Source organism: Barbus barbus (genome assembly GCF_936440315.1).
Source record: "Barbus barbus genome assembly, chromosome: 37".
NCBI classification, from domain to species: Eukaryota; Metazoa; Chordata; class Actinopteri; order Cypriniformes; family Cyprinidae; genus Barbus; species Barbus barbus.
In genome coordinates, this window is record NC_136715.1 from 7,196,776 (window position 1) to 7,215,060 (window position 18,285).

The following is an 18,285-nucleotide window of genomic DNA, read 5'->3' on the forward strand; positions in this document are numbered from 1 at the left end:
ATGCATTATTCAGTATGACAAGCTACATTAGTCATATTGCTGGTTGGTGGTATTACCCAAGAATATTCAAGCGCACAGTAAAACTAGTACCTTTGGCAAAATCTGATTTTATTTAGGGATGTGCGTCACAGATATCAAATTCTCACTCTTTTCTACAAGCTCTATACTGCAGCACAGTGATATATTCAGCTCAACACCTTTCAGCGCTGACTCATCCCAAACATTGTGCACTGAATCCCTTTTCTGTACAAGGATCTGATATAATCACAATACCAAGTATAGGCTCACTGATTACAAATATCTTTAAGTGGTGCAGACCAGGACTTTTCTGTATTTGATATTTGTAATATATATATATATATATATATATATATATATATATATATATATAATAAAATACAGAAAATTATTCACATATAAAGTTACTGTCATAAATAAAATATACAACCTCTACAACTGAAAGCTAATTTTGGCCAGAGGAGAACTGGCCCCCGACTGAGCCTGGTTTCTCCCAAGGTTTTTTTCTCCATTCTGTCTCTGATGGAGTTTTGGTTCCTTGCCGCTGTCGCCTCTGGCTTGCTTAGTTGGGGACAATTCATTTCCAGCGATATCGTTCGACCTGATTGCAATTTTTTATTTTTTTCATTTTACACTATTGACACACTATTTCCTTTTTTTGGATATTGTGCAATTTACATTGTTACAAGCGCTATATAAATAAAGGTGACTTGACTTGACTTGAAATACACTATATTGCCAGTCAAGTTCTTCCACACTGACTGAATCAATCATGTCTTTTTGAACCGTGCCTTATACACAGATGCACTGTCATGTTAGAATAGAAAAGGGTCCTGTCCAAACTGTTGCTATAAAATTAGAAGTACACAATTCCCTAGAATATCATTATATGCTTAAACATTAAGATTTGTACTCATAGAAATTACTAAAGTAGTCAAACACGTTCATTAGAAGGGGGTGACCCAATACTTTTGGCAATATAGTGTATATTCTAATGAGGGCAGTGCTTAAATGTGAAACATTAATGTGTGTTAACACTCAGTGCTGTCACTGTAGACTTGATTTCAAAGTTATTCACAGGTATCTCACAAAACTGAAAAGTAGATTTCTACTGGAATTTTAATGCTTTGTGTTGGAAAATACTGCACACTGAAAAGCTGCATGCTTGTAAGAAATCTACCATTGTGTTTGTACTGTAGACTGTTGCGATTGTTTTATCAGCTGTTTTGTCTCATCTAAAACAGATGATAAAATAATCTCATCTACATCTTGAATGTCCTAAGGGTGAGTAAAGGGTGAACTATTTATTGTAAAAGAGTACTGTTGAAATAGCATTCTAGAATTTCAAACCTAGTCACTGTGGTGTCAAAAAGGCCCCCCTTTTAGTAAATATCGAAACTGTTGACCAATCAGCTCGAGACTGAGCCTTCATCAGCGGCATCTGACGAATCATATTCATCGGCAGAGTCTGTTAGGGCGGGGTAGGGGCGGGGCTGGTCCAGGTTGACATATGTGACCTTCAGACTGATGTAGTGCTCCCCCTCCAGGCTGGACAGAATACTCATCACAGCGGACACCAATGTGGAGAAATTTGGTCTCCTCTCAGGGTCAGGGTCCCAACACTGCAACATAATGGCGAATCTGCAGATACAGAGGTAATGGTCAGTCATCTCTCAGTTGGGTAATCTCTACTGAAAAGTGACTAGCAGTGTCATACTGTGTTCATAAATCAGACATCAATCAGGCATATGAACTTGAGTCACACACATTCACAGTTTCCATTGCTGAATCTCACCACCGGTCATGTTTCCACATCCTACACTCTGAGTCACTATGCATTTTTTTGGTTTTTAATGCATTCCGGAGTTTCTAAAGCTTTACAAAGAAGAAAAGTGGAGGTTTCATGATTTATGTTCAAAACAACAACCTGTGATATCCTGTGATGCATGGTACGAGTTAATGCATTATTATTTGGCAGCGCCTATTTGCACTAAGTGAAAATAACAGGATTTTTTTGTGATATGCTATTTACACTAAGTGCAAATAGCTACAGATTCTATTTACACTGTTAAAATAGCAGGATTTTCTGCTATTTATACTACTTACTGCAAATAGTGGCAATTATCTGCACCTTAGTACTGTAGTACATTTATTTAATGGATGCCACCTTATTGGGACAATAAAGCCCTCCCTACACCTACCCTAACCCTACCCTACCCTTTATTTTAAACTTTTTGATTATTTCCTTAATTTTTATTGAAAATAAATGCTTTTCTGATGTGATGTGAAATTTGAAAAGGGCGAAAAAAGGTTTTGAGACTTTTGTTCCTGTTTTAGTTTGAAAACTCCGGGGTTGTGTTTCAGTGTAAATGGACCAAAATGGAGACTTTTGAAAAAGATGTCGCTCTTGCCCACATTCGTTCTGCGTATCCTTGACAACCGTATTAACAGCAACATCATGCATTTCTTTTAAAACCGTCATATATTTTTTCAGGATTCTTTGATGAACGGAAAGTTCAGAAGAACAGCATGTTTGAAATAGAAATGTTGTAACATTATAAAGGTCTTTACTGTCAGCATTGATCAATGTAATGCAGTCTTATTGAGTAAAAGTCATTTCTTTTAAAAAACTATAGAAATAAATGAATCTCTTTGAAAACATCCCACAACATATCTTTCATAGCAACAACTCTGGCCAAAAGCTAAAGGTTTGGTTAGTGATTGCTGGAAGTTTCTTAAGGTTTACAAAGTTTTGCTGTGTCACTATGTTGGTTTTTAAACATTTCCGTCTGTCTGAAAGTAAATGATGATTAACTCTCTTGGCAGTACTTGAGGTGTTGGATAATTGAAGGGACATTCACAATGACCTTTCAGTTGACCTTTTCCACTGCTCTGAATACTGAGTAAGCTCTAAACCCTCTGAACCTCAAATGGTGGAAAAACACTAAACTTACAGACAGCTACTTAAAACCTTTGCATTTTCAAAAGGCCAAGTCACTCTCTCTGTTCTGCTGTGGAACAATTTCCAAAAACAAATGAAAGGGAAACCTTCTAAAGAACTGAACCACCCTCTGTAATCAAACCAAATTTTCTACTTTAGGCCAACAATTTTGATTAACTGAGAAGAGTAAGTTGGAGTGTAAATGCATATTGCAAAAAAATGGAAAAACTTACAATGGATCTGGACAATACTGTGGCTGAGGCAGCCGTCGGCCCTTTAGAAGGTAATGTGTGACGTCATATGGGTCAACTTCAGGATACGGACTGGCTCCTCGTGTGAGCATCTCCCACATTAAAACCCCAAAAGACCACTACAGTAACAGACATAATAAAAGAGTGTTGAGAAGATCATATGACAAATCCTAAATTTAATCCATTGGTTGAAGTAACATGTTGCTCACCACATCTGACTTGGTTGTGAACTTTTGCGTCTGCAGGCTCTCAATGGCCATCCATTTGACGGGTAATTTGGCTTTCCTGTGGTCCTGGACACTGTAGTACTCCTTCTCAAGCACATCTCGAGCCATTCCAAAGTCTGCCACCTTTACAGTGTAGGATTCATCAAGCCTGAGAGAATATCAGTTCAGTCAGTCCCAAATTCACAACTGTCTGTTGAGCTTCAGTGTGCATTTACATACATAAGCAAAGTAGGTCAATTTAAATAATTAAATTAATTAATGTTCTGACATTCCGGTTTGGAGCCATACAGGCCCTTGATATTGGAGAAGTAAAAAATTTGAAACACCTGAAACACATTTTCCTCTCAATGACAAAATAATTGCTACAAAAATTACAGCGGTGAAAAAACAGCAATTAAGAAAGCATCTGATCATAGCAATGTGGATATGTTGGCATGAGCTCTGCAATTCAGCACTCAGTCAAAAGTGCCAAATCATGTCATATTTCATTTATTTCTAGCATTGTATACAACAGATTACTTTAAATAAAGCAGCTTTACAGTATTAAACACGAAAAAACAGTATCCGTGTAGCTTTCAAATAGAATTGCAACTTTAATTCTACTATTAACATCTCTCCAGTGTGTTCACATGTGTACTTACGTCTGACCTTGATGGACTAAACAAAGAAATGAATCAGAGAAGTCTCCACGTCAAAGAAGCCTAAGTTACAAAAATGTAACTGCCACAGAACAACGGTACTTCGAAGGTGTTTACCATCTGAACTTTTCTGGAAGTTCACTTTGGCAAGCTGTTTTGAACTGTTTGAAACTAACTCCAAACAAACAATTTGGCTTGATTTTGTTTGAAATTATGTCACTCTAGTTCACTTATACACGAATATCAGGCCCTTAAAGCCAAATCTTTGTGCATGCAACACTCACATGCAATTGCGTGCAGCCAGATCCCGGTGTACAAATTTCTTTTGTGCTAGATACTCCATTCCTTTAGCAACCTGGAGCCCAAAGCCAATCAAATCCTTAACAGTGGGATTCTAGGGTAAAATGACAAAACTACATAAGACTCATCATATATAACAGGCACACATTGAGTTTGTGTAATTATTGGAAACATCATTACTGGAGCTTCTGCAAAGGTCATGAACTTGATTCTGAGCTGTGCATGAGGTTATGTTGTGAAATCCATCCACAAATACAAACCTATTATGTAAAGCAAAGGTAAAAGGCTAAATACATAACACATTTGATATGTTAAGAGTTTAAGTTCTAGCAACTGACCCTCTTCTCACAGCGAATGAAGTGACGCAAGTCTCCGTGTTTCATGTAAGGTAAGACCACCAAGGGAAGTCCCTCTTCGGGAAGCAGGATACCCAGGAGAGAGAGAACATTACTGTGATGAAATCCCTTCATCAGAATACCCTCTTTCAGAAACTGCTCCACTTCTTCTACATCTGTTATTCCTACCAGAGAGACAGAATGTGAGAAAATACAGTTAGAAGTAAACATTGACATTATTTAACCATTCAAGTCAATTTACATTTAGAGATCAGTCTTTTAAAAAAAATAACCTATGTCTCAAAATAATGTTCAAATATTGTTATGCATTCAAGGTACAATACACATTTAATCAGTTCATGCATTCCCTGAGGATTGAACCCATGACCTATTGTAGCTAAAACCACAATCTAATGTTTAACCAACAGGAACACTACTGCTGCTACAGCTAACAGCTACCCAATTTTCAAGGCAGCTCATCGTGAGATATAACTGTTTTTTATCAGGCAGGTAATCCTGAGAGGGTAGTTCGGTTCTTGTCTTTATGAGCTCTTTTAATTGAGGAGTTTCTTACTGTTAAGAGATTTCACAGCACAATGGATTTCTCTGTTGGTGTGGTCAGTGAGGTAACCATGGTAAACTGTCCCAAAGTGTCCTACAAAAAACAAACAAAAAAACATGTTTATTTATAGTGGCAATAATCCTCATGTTCATAATATGACCTTATTCCCTTTTCCAATAACTCTTTGTTTTGTTTTTTGAGAAATGAAGCAATATCTTGTTCTAAACCCTGGAGTTTGGGGTCAGTAAGATTCAGGTCATTTTATTTTCTTTTAAGAAATGACTACTTTTATTCTTCAAAGACTTATGAGTTAATCAAAAGACATTTATAATGTTATAAAATAATTCTATTTTCAGAATGTTTTTAAATGTTTTTTAAATAATTCTGAAGAAAAATAAGCGTCATGACTTCCACAAAAAATATTAAGTAGCACAACTGTTTTCAACATTGATAATAATAAGAAAAGTTTTTTGAGCAGCAAATCAGCATATTAGAATGATTTCTGATGGGTCATGTGACACTGAAGACTGGAGTAATGATGCTGAAAATTCAGCTTTGCATCACAGGAATTGTAAAAACTAAATTTGTAAATTGATTTTAAATTAAATTGTAAAAACATTTTTACAGTATTACTGTTTTTCCTGTATTTTAATCAAATAAATACAGCAATGGTGATTTAAAAATCTTACAGACCTCTAAACTTTTGAAGAGGTAGTGTATTGCACTTATTTTCAGCATACAGCATATTTTATTTATAAACACACCTTTTCCGATGATCTGGTGTTGGTGAACCTTGAGCATAGAGGCTGGGATCAGCACATCCTTCACCTCCTCCAGCAGCTCAGGGCGGAAACTGGTGATGGAGATCTTCTCTGGGGGCATGAGAGGGGTCAGGGTTGTGTCTAGGGAGCCTGTGTAGGCCAGGACGGGGAACGCTACGGCCCCAGTAGGTGCAGGGATGGTTGTGAGGGGCAGTTCTGCAAACACCAAACAACGTAATGTTTCTAAAGTATCTGTAGACTTCATAGTTTCATGAAAAAAAAACATAAATTAAAATGTGTTGCCGATGTGAAGATGTTGTCTCACCACGTCTGTAGTCTCCTACGGGACATAAATCCACACTATTATTACGTGAACGACTATGGGAAAAGTAAGACAGGCGATTTTCTGCCAGTGAAGCTGTGGGTAAAGAAGGATAAAACTGTGATGAAACTGCCTTTTTTCATAACAGCTGTGCCTGTTAAGATATGAAATTTAGGAATAACTGCAAAAGATTTGCATTAGTGAGACGTGGTATAATTTGTGCTCACCTTTTTTCTGTTTCCTCAGGTGTTTCAGCACGATAAAGGCCATAACTGCACCCGTGACCAGAGCTGCCAGTATGCCAAGCACAATACCCACCATATAGTGGTTACTGACCAAGATTACGGTCCCAACATTATGTGTGTACCCATTAACTGTTACCTGGTACAGGAAAATCAGTGTGAGGTTGTATTATGCAACTAATTTGCTTTGGCTAACGTCAAGGTATTTTACTGCATTTATAGATCTACACACACTTTCAAACACTCACCTTCACAGGTAAACCCTCACTGGGAATGGTGACATTATTAGGGATCCTGCATGTGATCTCATTATCTAAAACTTTAGCACCACAGTCAACATCTCCAACCGTCATCGTGATTGACATGCAGGAGCTCACAAGGTTCAACTTCTGGTGCTGCGTCATGAGGAAGAAAGATTGAATCCTAGAGTTTAAATGTTTTCTCAGAAAGATGATTAAAACTGAAAAAGTGCAGCAATGCAATGATTGTATTCATGGATGTATCTACATACATGCAAGGACACTTCATCAAACCCGGGGTAGAGTCTCAGTATGTGACCTTCAGTCTCAAACGGGATGGGTCTGCCATAGGGGTGGTAGGAGAAGTCTTGTTTCCACAGGCCGAGCACTCCGTCCATGTCAAATGAGAGCTCGCCCTCTTCGGTCTCATCTCGATGGAAGACAGGGGTGATGCACTCCATATGGGTGGGTTTTGCTTTCCCTCTGCATTCCTTCAGGGAACAACAGTATGAAGCAAATTTGAAAGAAGAAAAATGTTATGTGCTCACAAATCTATATCTGTTTGCTTTGATATAGAAACTGGCAAACGCTAATGTTGTGCTTCTAAGGTATTGATTTAAAACACTTTCATCTTTAATTCGTGAAGTTATAAAAACCTATGTAGTGTTGTTGTGGTCATTAAAGAGAGTAGACAGAATCACCCAACACTAAATATATGACCTTAAACACAAACAAATAAGGTACAATGCTTTGAAATCATGCTGCTCAAACTGAGATTAGACTGAAATGTAAAAGCCACTCTTCTAACATTTAGATAATGTAGCATCTGCAGAGCTGCAGGTGCTACACAGCCAGAAGTTGCACAACATTTGACTAGTTTTAGTAGTGAATGTTGTCTATCCTGCTACCTGCTTATTACATTACCAAGGGTTGGGCTAAATATCTGTTAATGTTCTGGAAGATTTTAGAACAAACCATTTTTTCATCTAACATTAGTTTCAATATATCTATTTGCACTCTTGAAGTTCTGAAACTTAAAGAGTGTTAAAGAACTTTTATTTTAAAATATTAAGCAATATTTGATTCCTCACTGGTGATATGACCACTTAAAAAAAACAAGGCAATAGATCAATACGGGAGTGAATGTTTATAGCTCATACAGTGGAAACAGGTTTGAGGTGGCTTTCTTTGGGTTTAAAGTAGACGACAGTTCTGTAGACAGAGTCCAGATTTCGGCCTTCAATGATGATTCTTGACCCACTGCAATTTGAAAAAAAATATTACACATTCTATTACTTTTCTGAAAGGCTGTCTTCTGAACTGCCAAAAAGTAAACAGCTTATGACCATCTGAATCTACCTGTCAAAGCTGCAATCAGGCAGCACAGCAAGAATCTCAGGGGTTTTCTTGTAGCGGAAGACTTTAGTGGTCACCACACGGGACTTATCGATGTAGACACGGAGCACCACATCTTTCACCTCCGTCACAGGCTTAGAGAGACATATGATGGAGGACAGGTTTCCTCTTACCACAGATACACTGTAGGTGGAACAACATTCACTTTAGAACATGAAAACTACATACATAATCTTAAACAGAGAAAAAATAATAGAGTTGAACATTTAAACAGGGGTCTCTTCATACATATATATATATATTTTTTTTTTTTTAATAAATGCAGCCTGGGTGACTTCTTTCAAAAACATTAAAAAAAATAAACTTTTAAACAATATTGTGCATCATTTTAATTCAATTACATTGAAATGTTTTGATACAATTAGCAGACCCTCTGCAGTTCCATCACTGGCCCCCCATTTGAAGAGCCCTAATATAATGAATACACACACACCTTTGGATTGGACATGTTTCTCCATCAAGTGTAACTTTCCTGTTCTTCCCAGAGTCCAGATAAGGACCTGTGATAGTGATGAGTGTTCCGCCGTTCACAGGCCCATAGTCAGGCTGGACCTCAGTGATGTTTGGAATCTGGTGTAAAAAAAATACGTTAGGCAACGGTTATCTACTATCAACAAGCTTACTAATGACTATTGTTAAAAATCAGGAGGATTTTTGTTTGATGTTTAGTTTGTGCAACGAATAAACTAATTACCACAAAGGTGAATCCAGGCATCTCTGCACTTCCTTCAATGGAATATCGTCCCTCCACTCGGCCCTCATGCACCTTAGCTGTGATGTTCACCATTTTAAAAAGTGGCTCTGTTGCCCCAGAACGGATCTTACACAACAAGCTGAGCACAAAAATGTCCAGACTTAAAATAAACAGTTTCCTTTTCTACAAACATTTAAAAAGTAACCAAAACTGTTAGAAATCTGTTCTGCATCTATCATGCATGGTTGTTAAATGAATATAAAGTTCAAAAGAACAGCAATTATTTAAAATAGTATTTTTAGAAGTATGTCTTCATAGTATCTTTATAGTTATTGTGCTTGGTGTGAATGGGGCTTAAGTTTTAGCTTTAATTATTTTAGAACATCAAGTTAAACTAAATTAAAATGACAACTGTTGCTTTGGCAAGTAGGATTTTATGTCAAGTTACAATTTTTCTTTTAGTTTCAGATTTAGTTTTAGTCAACTAATAATCCTGCATGAAATCAGTAATACTTACTGTGTGCTGTTGCTTTTGTGAGGCTGAACCAAACAGGCGGTTTCTCCCAGCTTCACCTCATGGGTTCTGGTCGTGATGGCGGGTCGCAGGGGCGACTGAAACTCCCATCCACACAGAGTCATCTCACTCTGACCATCAGGAGGTGCTGTTTTGGGGAAAAACTACACAGAACATTTCCATATGCATTTCCTATATGCCTGCTCTCAGTGTCGGTAAACATAAATGTTATATATACATATCAATACGAGTACTTATCTAATATTTAAAATAATATAAAATAAATTTTTATAAATAAATAACTAATATTTCAAATATTAAACTATTAAACATATGTGAAAAGTATTAATCTAGTTTTATAATCTAGACTCTTTGTTGTAGCCTGTACAATGCATTTTTACAAACGAGTCACTGATGGATAAACCTTTTTAACAAATAATAATGCTTAATATTTCACCTCTGTGATGCCAGGCGGACAGGACTCATTTCCCCAGTGTTCACTGCACTCAGAAGCCCAGGTGCACTGACCCGAGCACCAGCCACATCCCATGAACTTTGGTGCGATCAGACACATGGCGCATGTGAGGAAGTGCCGACAACCTGGACCCCTCTGAGGCACCTGAATCATCTGCCAGTTTTAATTATATAACCATCATTAGCCCAAAAAAGGAATACAGCCTTCTACAATCTTAGCCATATCCAACTGGAATACTAGCATACTTCATACTGCATACCACTTACATTTTTTTTTTTTAGAAATCAAGGTTGGTATTACATCTGATTCATTCCTTTAATTATTTTATGCTACACACCTTATCTCCAACCACAAACAGCAGATGGTCCAGGGAGAGAACCGCTGCGGTAGATGACACTTTCTGGTTCTCTACAAGGGAGTAATTAGCAAAGATGATGGGGCTGGACCTTCTCAGTACAAGCTGTGGCATAAAAAACAACAGAGGTTAATGTAATGATTAATGAAACTGGCATTGTCTTCTTCGTGATCCATACCTGCAGGAGTCTCCCGTCTGATGTGCCTATATGAGCCACTGTCTTGTTCTCGATGCTGGTGACCAGCAGAGAGGTGAGCAGAACACCTCTCATCTGTCTGTTGAAGAGGTCGACTCTGTAGTACGGCTGAGACACCAGGGTGGGCTGATCTCTGCAGGTCATATTGTGCTCCATGCTCTGATCATACATATGCAATAAAATAATCAACATTGCACTGCTTTATTAAAGTTATGTGTTCATTTGATGGATGGATAGATAGTATACAGTGTATTTAAGCTATGCAGAAAATAAATTTTAGTGAAATACGTGGACAATGATTTGTATATTTTGGATATATTAAGATTCTCACCACAAGAATTCCAAACATAGCACAACAGAACTCAATCTCTTGTTTGGGTACTTCAGTTTTGAAGTGATCTGTGGTTCTACGCTGATCTGCTGTAAACTATCACATGTCGCTCTCTCTAATTTCTATTGTCTGGGAGTCTGATATTTCAAACAAAATACTGAAACTCCCAACATCAGACAAAAGACAACCACACGATCCTTGACTAACCAAATCATGGCCCTAGACAACTGTGAAGTGGCTGTGAACCTTCCTTATAAAGTGATGCTAGCTAGTCACAACTGACATACTTGCCTGAAAATATTTTTTTTTTTTGAAAAACTAAGACATGATCATTTTCACAAATGTATTTTCAGTGTGGAAATGCATTAATAATAATCTAATAATCTTTTTTATTGCAAGTACAGTAGACTGATTTAACACAAATTAGAGGAGTTCTAGTTTGCAGATTATGTTTTTTAATAATAATAATGATAGTAAACACAGCAGCACTTCTACCTTTTCAAATGTGTTTAAATCATACTTTTTAACAAGCGCATCCAAAATGAGTGATCTGGTGAGTGTTTCTCATTGGAATCTCAAAAAACGACACTGTCATTTTCTCCTTTTTCCACACATTTCCCATAAACATTGACCTCAATGGAAAACCCTATTCTTTTAACTGCACAAACACACACTCATATAAACATACCATCTGTAAACTGCTTTTATGCCAGCAAACTCGTAATCATACCCTGAGCTTTCCAAGACATTCTCCCACACACTGTTTAGATTGCAAAAGTGGCTAATTCTCATCTAAACACTAAAATGATGGACTTCGCAGCTTTTAAGAAATCTGAACCACATTTGTCACTCATTTCAGGCAAAAAAAATAAAATAAATTGACAGATATGATATAAATGAGTTCTTATTTTTGTTTTGATGAAGGTTTTAAAAAAGAGTATTTTGTAAGTATGCAGTGGCCATAAAAATAATTTAGACATGTAAAAATGAATCACTGCATTAGACATCAAAATGCAAAAAATGCAAACTGCAAATGGCTAGGCAAAAAAAAAGTTAATTTAAAGAAAATATTTAGCATACTTATATAATACACATACTCACGCTAGTTTAAGAGCACATACTGCAAGCATGAAGTTTCTTTGACTTCTTCAGTGGAGCCAAAAAGTGATCTAGCTGCTACATGGCAGAAAATGTTCCTCTAGACCACTTTGCGGTACAAGTGCATCATTTTTCCATTATCTTTTTTTAATGTTCAAATATCTTCCTGTATATTCACACAACTCAAAATCAGACTTCTAACGCTTGCGGTAATGAAAGAAAACTCCTGTAAGTGGCTGAGATTGTTTTCTGAGAATGTAGTACAGAGCAGGGCAACATTAGATTTAAGCTGTTTAGATAATTTCACAGAACTACAGCAAGCTTGGTTCAGCAAAAGCTTCAAAGCTGTTAAAAACACACACAAATAGAACAAAAGCACAGGCTACTTAAGCAACTTTTTTTGATGGAAGCATCAAAAATTTAGAAATTTGGGTTTTTAATGTTGGTATGCCAGGGTCAAGCACGGGTCATTCTTTTGCAAGTCTGAGTCAAGTTTTAAATAATTTCTTAGTCATGAGTAAAGTCTCAGGCAATCAGCCTTAGAACAAGCACAGCCTAAAAGAAAACACTGTCAACAACGAGTATAAAGCAAAAGCAGCCACATATACCTAAATCTGAATGATAATCACAGACTTAAATTAAGCAATTCATATACTTTTTAGGCCTTTTTAAGGGTTACAAGAACTCACAATGGTTCACAATGGTTAGACTTTCCTACAGGGACCAAACTGTTTTGCAACTTTGTTTTTCCCAGTTATTCTATTGGACTACAATAGCTGCTCTTATTTCCTGCATCAATGTTTTGACATTTTGTGTGCGTGCCACAGGCAAGAACATAAGAAATAGAAAATAAAACTTACTAAGTTTCTGAAAATGAACAACTTCAGTCTCAGAGTCTCAGTGTTAATGGTTACAAAAGGTTTTTAAATGGTTTCTTCAATGAGACCATACAGTTTTTGATGAAGTGTGTTACTCTCTATAGGAGTTGAAGTCCTATACACAAGGACATGATACAGAATAGACAAAGGCTTATGACCCACATTGTGGTCACTCAAACCATTTTACACCAAAAGAACAAAAAAGAAAGAATCAAGCAAATTAAAATAACTTTAAGCTTTTGTTAGGAGGGCATGGCACCACAACACCCACTAGAAAGCTTGGTAAGTCTCAACGTAAAACAATACCATTCCACATAAGAGAGTGAGAAGGTACCTGACAAAAGAGTCAAAAAATAGGGCCAACATGCAAAGCGATGATGGACAAGAAATGCAATCCTCCAGCCATTTCTTCAAAAACCACACGTAATGTCATTTGTTAAAGTTAGACATTCTAAACAGAGTGGCATTCACATATTTTAAATGTTTATTTTTGGCGTTTAATTGCAGTTTAAGTCAAATATCTTTTTTTGTGGTACACAACAGTAAACTTTCTGTTGTTTTTAACCAGGAAAATAATTGGTCTGCAAATGGTTCAAAAGCATACAGAATATGAATAGATGATTGCGAACAAAAAAATAAAATAAATAAACAGAAAATGCACCAACCTCATGTGGGCAGCTCTCACAGGGCTGAAAATGGCAAAGGCCTCTGGAAAGCTGCTCTGGTCCTGACTTGCAACAGTCCTCCACTCCATCATCTATTGCCGTGTTTACCGTATCCATCGGAAAAGCACAAAGTGCTGAATCGTGTTCAGGAACGCCCGAGTCATCGGTTACAGCAAATACGCCATATAATATATCATCCTCTTCTTCAGCACCCAGCTCATCGGCAAGCTCCCGTCCGGCCTTGCCAAAGTGGGCTGCTTGAACCACATTGTAGACCACATCTTTGAAAGGTTCGCTGCCATTGCTTCTCCTTCGCCTTTTGGGCTCAAAGCGACATTCTAAAACTATTTCACGGTAGCGTCGCATCTCCCACTCGTGGCGTGGCAGACGGCCTAGTCTTGTTTGAAAGGGCGACGAGTCCAAGTCAGTTTTTTCTCGTTGGACAGACAAGAAGTATACAAAGTCCTGTGTGTAGAAGCTGTAGATGTACTCAATGCTGTACGTCTGCCGTAGAGCAGGCAACACCGTCAACCCTCTGACATCGGTGTAAAAACCATCCTCAGTCGCAACCGGTCGGCGTACGGAAATGGACATGCGACCGTATTTTTGCGTCACACTGTTGTTCACCGTTGCTGCAACAAAGAAGTACACCGTTTGGCCCTCTTCCACCATGGAGACTTTCGTTCCCAAAGGACTGGCAATGCAATCCGGACAGAACTGCGGAGAGTTGAACTTCTTACGGAATAAACACTTTGAAGGCCCTGGAGGCTTTCCATTTTCATGAAGTTGATGGAAATAGCAAACTCCATACTGGGAGCTTCCACACGAGTACAAGTACATCAAGAAAGTATCTAGGAGCAACACCTCATTGTCTGTGTCCTCATGGAGAGGATCTCTTGCGATATCACATAAATCGCATATCTCACACTCCGGACTGCCCACGGGTCCCATACGGAGCTCCCAAAGTTTACCTAGAGTGATGTTCACCGCCTCAATGACGTTCTGAGAGGCCACATAGACCTCTTGGAAAAGGGAGTTGGTAACTATGTTCTGGATGGGATTGCGGGTCTGGAAGTAAGGCATGGGATACGGCACTGAGAAGTCCACAGCGATGGGAGCCGTTGGGGGACAAGAATCTAATGCAGAAGACATTAGAGCCTGTATCCAGACACATGTCACCAGATGAGTGGCCCAGTGGACCATGTCCTCTCCAGGGTGAAGAAAATGGCTGTAGAGTGTTGTTGTTACCTCCAGCTGGCATCGGTCAGTGAAGACATCCTGAGAACAGGAAGCCCTGAGACAACAACCACAAAAGAAGCTTAATTTTAAAATAGTTAATGAATAGACACACACAAAAAACAAAAAAATTATTTTGATTTTGATTCTGTCATCATTTAGTCAAAACCCAAAACACACCAACCCAACTTATAGGAGACAGGCAAGTGTCTATTCTATTACTATTATAGTAATACTATTATAAAACAAGGTTTCAAATTCAAGTCTATAAACACTAGAACAGGTTTTACTTATTCGTATATGTCTGCACCTGCAGCATTAAGTCATGTCTCTGCAAGAAAGAAATTCTTAAAAAAATAGATATTTCACACAACTCTGAGTTATTAGCAAGTGTTTTAAGCAAAATATGAAGACAAATATAAAACATGGCTTTGGGAAAGAATAGTTGGCTTCCAGCCACAATGTTCTATGTAATATTGTTTGGTTCTTATCCGAGTTATTTATTAACAGAGCTCATCACCATGTTCTTCACTGAGGGCCTCTCAAATTGTCATTCTTGTCACAAACTAGACGTGCTTTTTTGTGCAAAAGTTGCAAACGGACTTTTGTGCTTTTCAGTCAAGAGCTTTTTTTAACCAACAAGCGAGCTAATTACTGTTCAAAATCATGCCACAGCATTCTGCACCTCTGCATTAAATGCATTCTGCAGACTACATGCATAAGCATTTATACATCTTCATGGAAACAGTGGAAAGTAGTATGTGTTTCTTTAAAATAGACCTTGACTGCTTGGTAGTGACACAAAAAAAGAATCACAGGTCTCTTCTGATAGAAAAAGAAAATGAAAAAAAAATGAAAAAAAAGAAAATTTGCTAAATGCAAATGATCAAATTCACCTGACTAGGCAAATATGTTATATTAGTTTCAAATGTTCAGTAACTAAGATTACAGGCTTGCATACTTGTTTTTAGGGAGAGTTTAAGCATGCAAGCGTTCGAAAACAAGGTAAACATAATAATTTCAATTACCTGTTATTTTGATTATTTTCATTTGCATTGATTATTTCCATAGTCCAAAAACTTGTAGAATAAGTTAAATACAGGCTGCTTATTCTAAGTGATGGCAGCGCCAGTGGAGGATTTATTTGTACCATGGATTTAGGGATGGTTCATTTTGAAATGAGGTTGTTTAGTCTTTGGAAAGAGGATTCAACTTTTGTCTGACATGAGACACAGAATGACGGATCATTTATACGATTAGTTTAATAATAAATGAATAAAATTTGGAATGCACTGTATCTATGGAACTTGCCATTTATGAAGTCTGTTTATTGTATTTATTAGCCTAATTATTAGTGACAAAATTACAATACATATCTAATATCTATTGTAAATATCTAATTTCATATTTTAGGAAAAATAGACAATAAGAACACTCTCACCTGTTAGTGATGATAAACCGGCGAAGTGCAAATCTCAGGATGGATCAATAACTGCATTTCCAACTCTGAACATGTAGACTTGTTAGTAAAAAAACAATGTGAGAAGGCAAACAACTTTCAGTATATATTACCACAATATATTCAGTTTAGTTTATGCATAAAACCAGATACGAAACTTCTGAAACATGATTAAAGAGATGTCTTGGTGTTTCGGCAACTGCTTGTTTCGTTTGATGAAGCATTGACTGGAGTTGACAGGCCCCGCCCACCATGACGTCCTTTGGCAGTCACGTAACCTGATTAATATTCATGAGCCGATCCTTCGCCATAGTAGGTTTCAACAGTCTATGCTTTCAATTTTATTAATTTGATGAATAGAATAAACAGAACACACATTGTCTAAATAGTGAAACGTGTCACTCAGTCAGTATTATTGTGAGAACATTTCTCAAAAGCACAAGGCCGAGCAAAGATAAACTCTATTGTCTTTAATCTAATTAAGAGCCTTCAAATGGCTAACAAGTTCATCAAAAATACACAGACACACAATGTGTTCATTAGAAACCGTGATTTATTCAAAACAAAATGAACGATTTCTTACTCGTTGAACGAGGTTCTCAGAGCAAACACTATTGTAATCTATGAATTTCAGTTGGGAAAAATGACAAGAAGCATTGGTACCAGCAGCAACATTGCTTCCTGTGTGAGACTCTGGGCACTGTTACACAGGTTTCCATCACAACATAAAACATTACTGATATTTGCCCATTGGTGTACTAGTTGGGGTAATAGTGCACTGTTACCACATACGTTTTTGCTTGCACATCCTTTCAAAGTGATGGTGGTGATGGAGCCAACTAAACCTAAGAGAAAAGAGAAGAGGAAAGAGATTTGGTAGAATTTTTAAGCAGAAATGAGTCTTAATGGTAAACAAGAACTGTCATTCTTTCACATTGGGAAACAGCAATTCTGCCTCGGCATAGTTGATTATTACTTTAGTTTTCAATAAGCAATTGTCCATGAATCACCTGTTGCAGTGATGCACTGGCTCTCTTCACCTTTACAGTCCAATTTTTGAGTATTTGGGCAGTTTATGTCATTGCAGGTGTAACACATCATTCTGTTAGATGAGTCTAAACAGGTAAAGAAAAGCAGAGGCAGTTAAATTGACCCGTACCTTTAAAAGCCCAAGCAACTGACACATATTATCAGACAATACTAAAGCTTTCAAGCTTCAAAAAGGACACAAAAGACCACAGGTATGAAACAAGGTGTGCATTATTAATCTTCTGACTCTATACAACAGCTTTTCATGAGGAACAGACTGATCATTTAAAAAGTTATTCTTTAAAAATGTACATATGGCTCATTCTTTGAGCAATATATATTTTTAATTGAATCAGTTGATCAGGTTCAAAAAAGATGTGAGAATGACCTGGTTCTCAGCTTCTCGCCAGAGAGGAAGCTATAATCAGTGAATAATGACATAAGTTGTATGGCCCACTTTTATTGTGCTTTGGTGTCCTTTTTAAATTGCTAGCAGAGAAAAAAGTAGCTCGTTGATCTGGGTCTTTCATGGCGAGAACTTTGCTCATATTTTCTGCATAATGATGCATTTAAAAGTTAACGACCAAATGGATGTTTATAAAAGTTCACATTACTGTTGCAGATTAAAAATAACACGGATAACAACAAATAAATATTTTTTACCAGGCTAAATGTTGAATAACTCAAACTCCTTTTTGTTAAACTCTCTACCTGACGGTCGATTCGCGCAAATCCGCCACGTTTGTAGTTTTTCTAACGCGTTTTATTCGTGTTTGTAGTTCTGGACCGAATTCTTCGCCAAAGCACTTCACACTTCAAAAATCGACCTGAAATAGCAGACCATCCGGGGACTTTTGGCATACTCTTTTCAACATACTATGCTTTGGGACGCACTTATTGTAATGTCACATACTATTTAGGATGGATAGTATGAACATTGGGGTGCAGAAACCTCCACTAACTGAATAGAGAGAGAGAGAAGTCGGTAAACAATGTCTGAATTTTAATTTTGGGGTGAATCGACACTTTAATTCATGTGCACATCCATTCAAATCACGGTAACAAAAACATTCACAGTAGTGGTAGAAATGTTAAGAATAGAG

At 37.3% G+C, this 18,285-nt stretch overlaps 1 protein-coding gene across 1 annotated transcript; it reads right to left on the minus strand.

Annotated features, from left to right (window-relative positions):
* Positions 1 to 1,427: 1,427 nt before the first annotated feature.
* LOC306856813 (macrophage-stimulating protein receptor-like) lies at positions 1,428 to 14,661 on the minus strand (the record flags this gene model as incomplete). The annotated part of the gene is made up of 20 exons (XM_079396293.1): positions 1,428 to 1,659; positions 3,193 to 3,329; positions 3,420 to 3,585; positions 4,360 to 4,469; positions 4,714 to 4,895; positions 5,285 to 5,365; positions 6,037 to 6,249; positions 6,359 to 6,451; positions 6,583 to 6,736; positions 6,846 to 6,992; positions 7,109 to 7,327; positions 7,997 to 8,096; positions 8,196 to 8,375; positions 8,686 to 8,822; positions 8,947 to 9,085; positions 9,464 to 9,624; positions 9,918 to 10,088; positions 10,273 to 10,395; positions 10,469 to 10,645; positions 13,459 to 14,661. 20 exons carry the CDS (start codon positions 14,659 to 14,661, stop codon positions 1,428 to 1,430), a joined length of 4,125 nt encoding a protein of 1,374 aa, XP_079252419.1.
* Between the last annotated feature and the right edge of the window lie 3,624 nt (positions 14,662 to 18,285).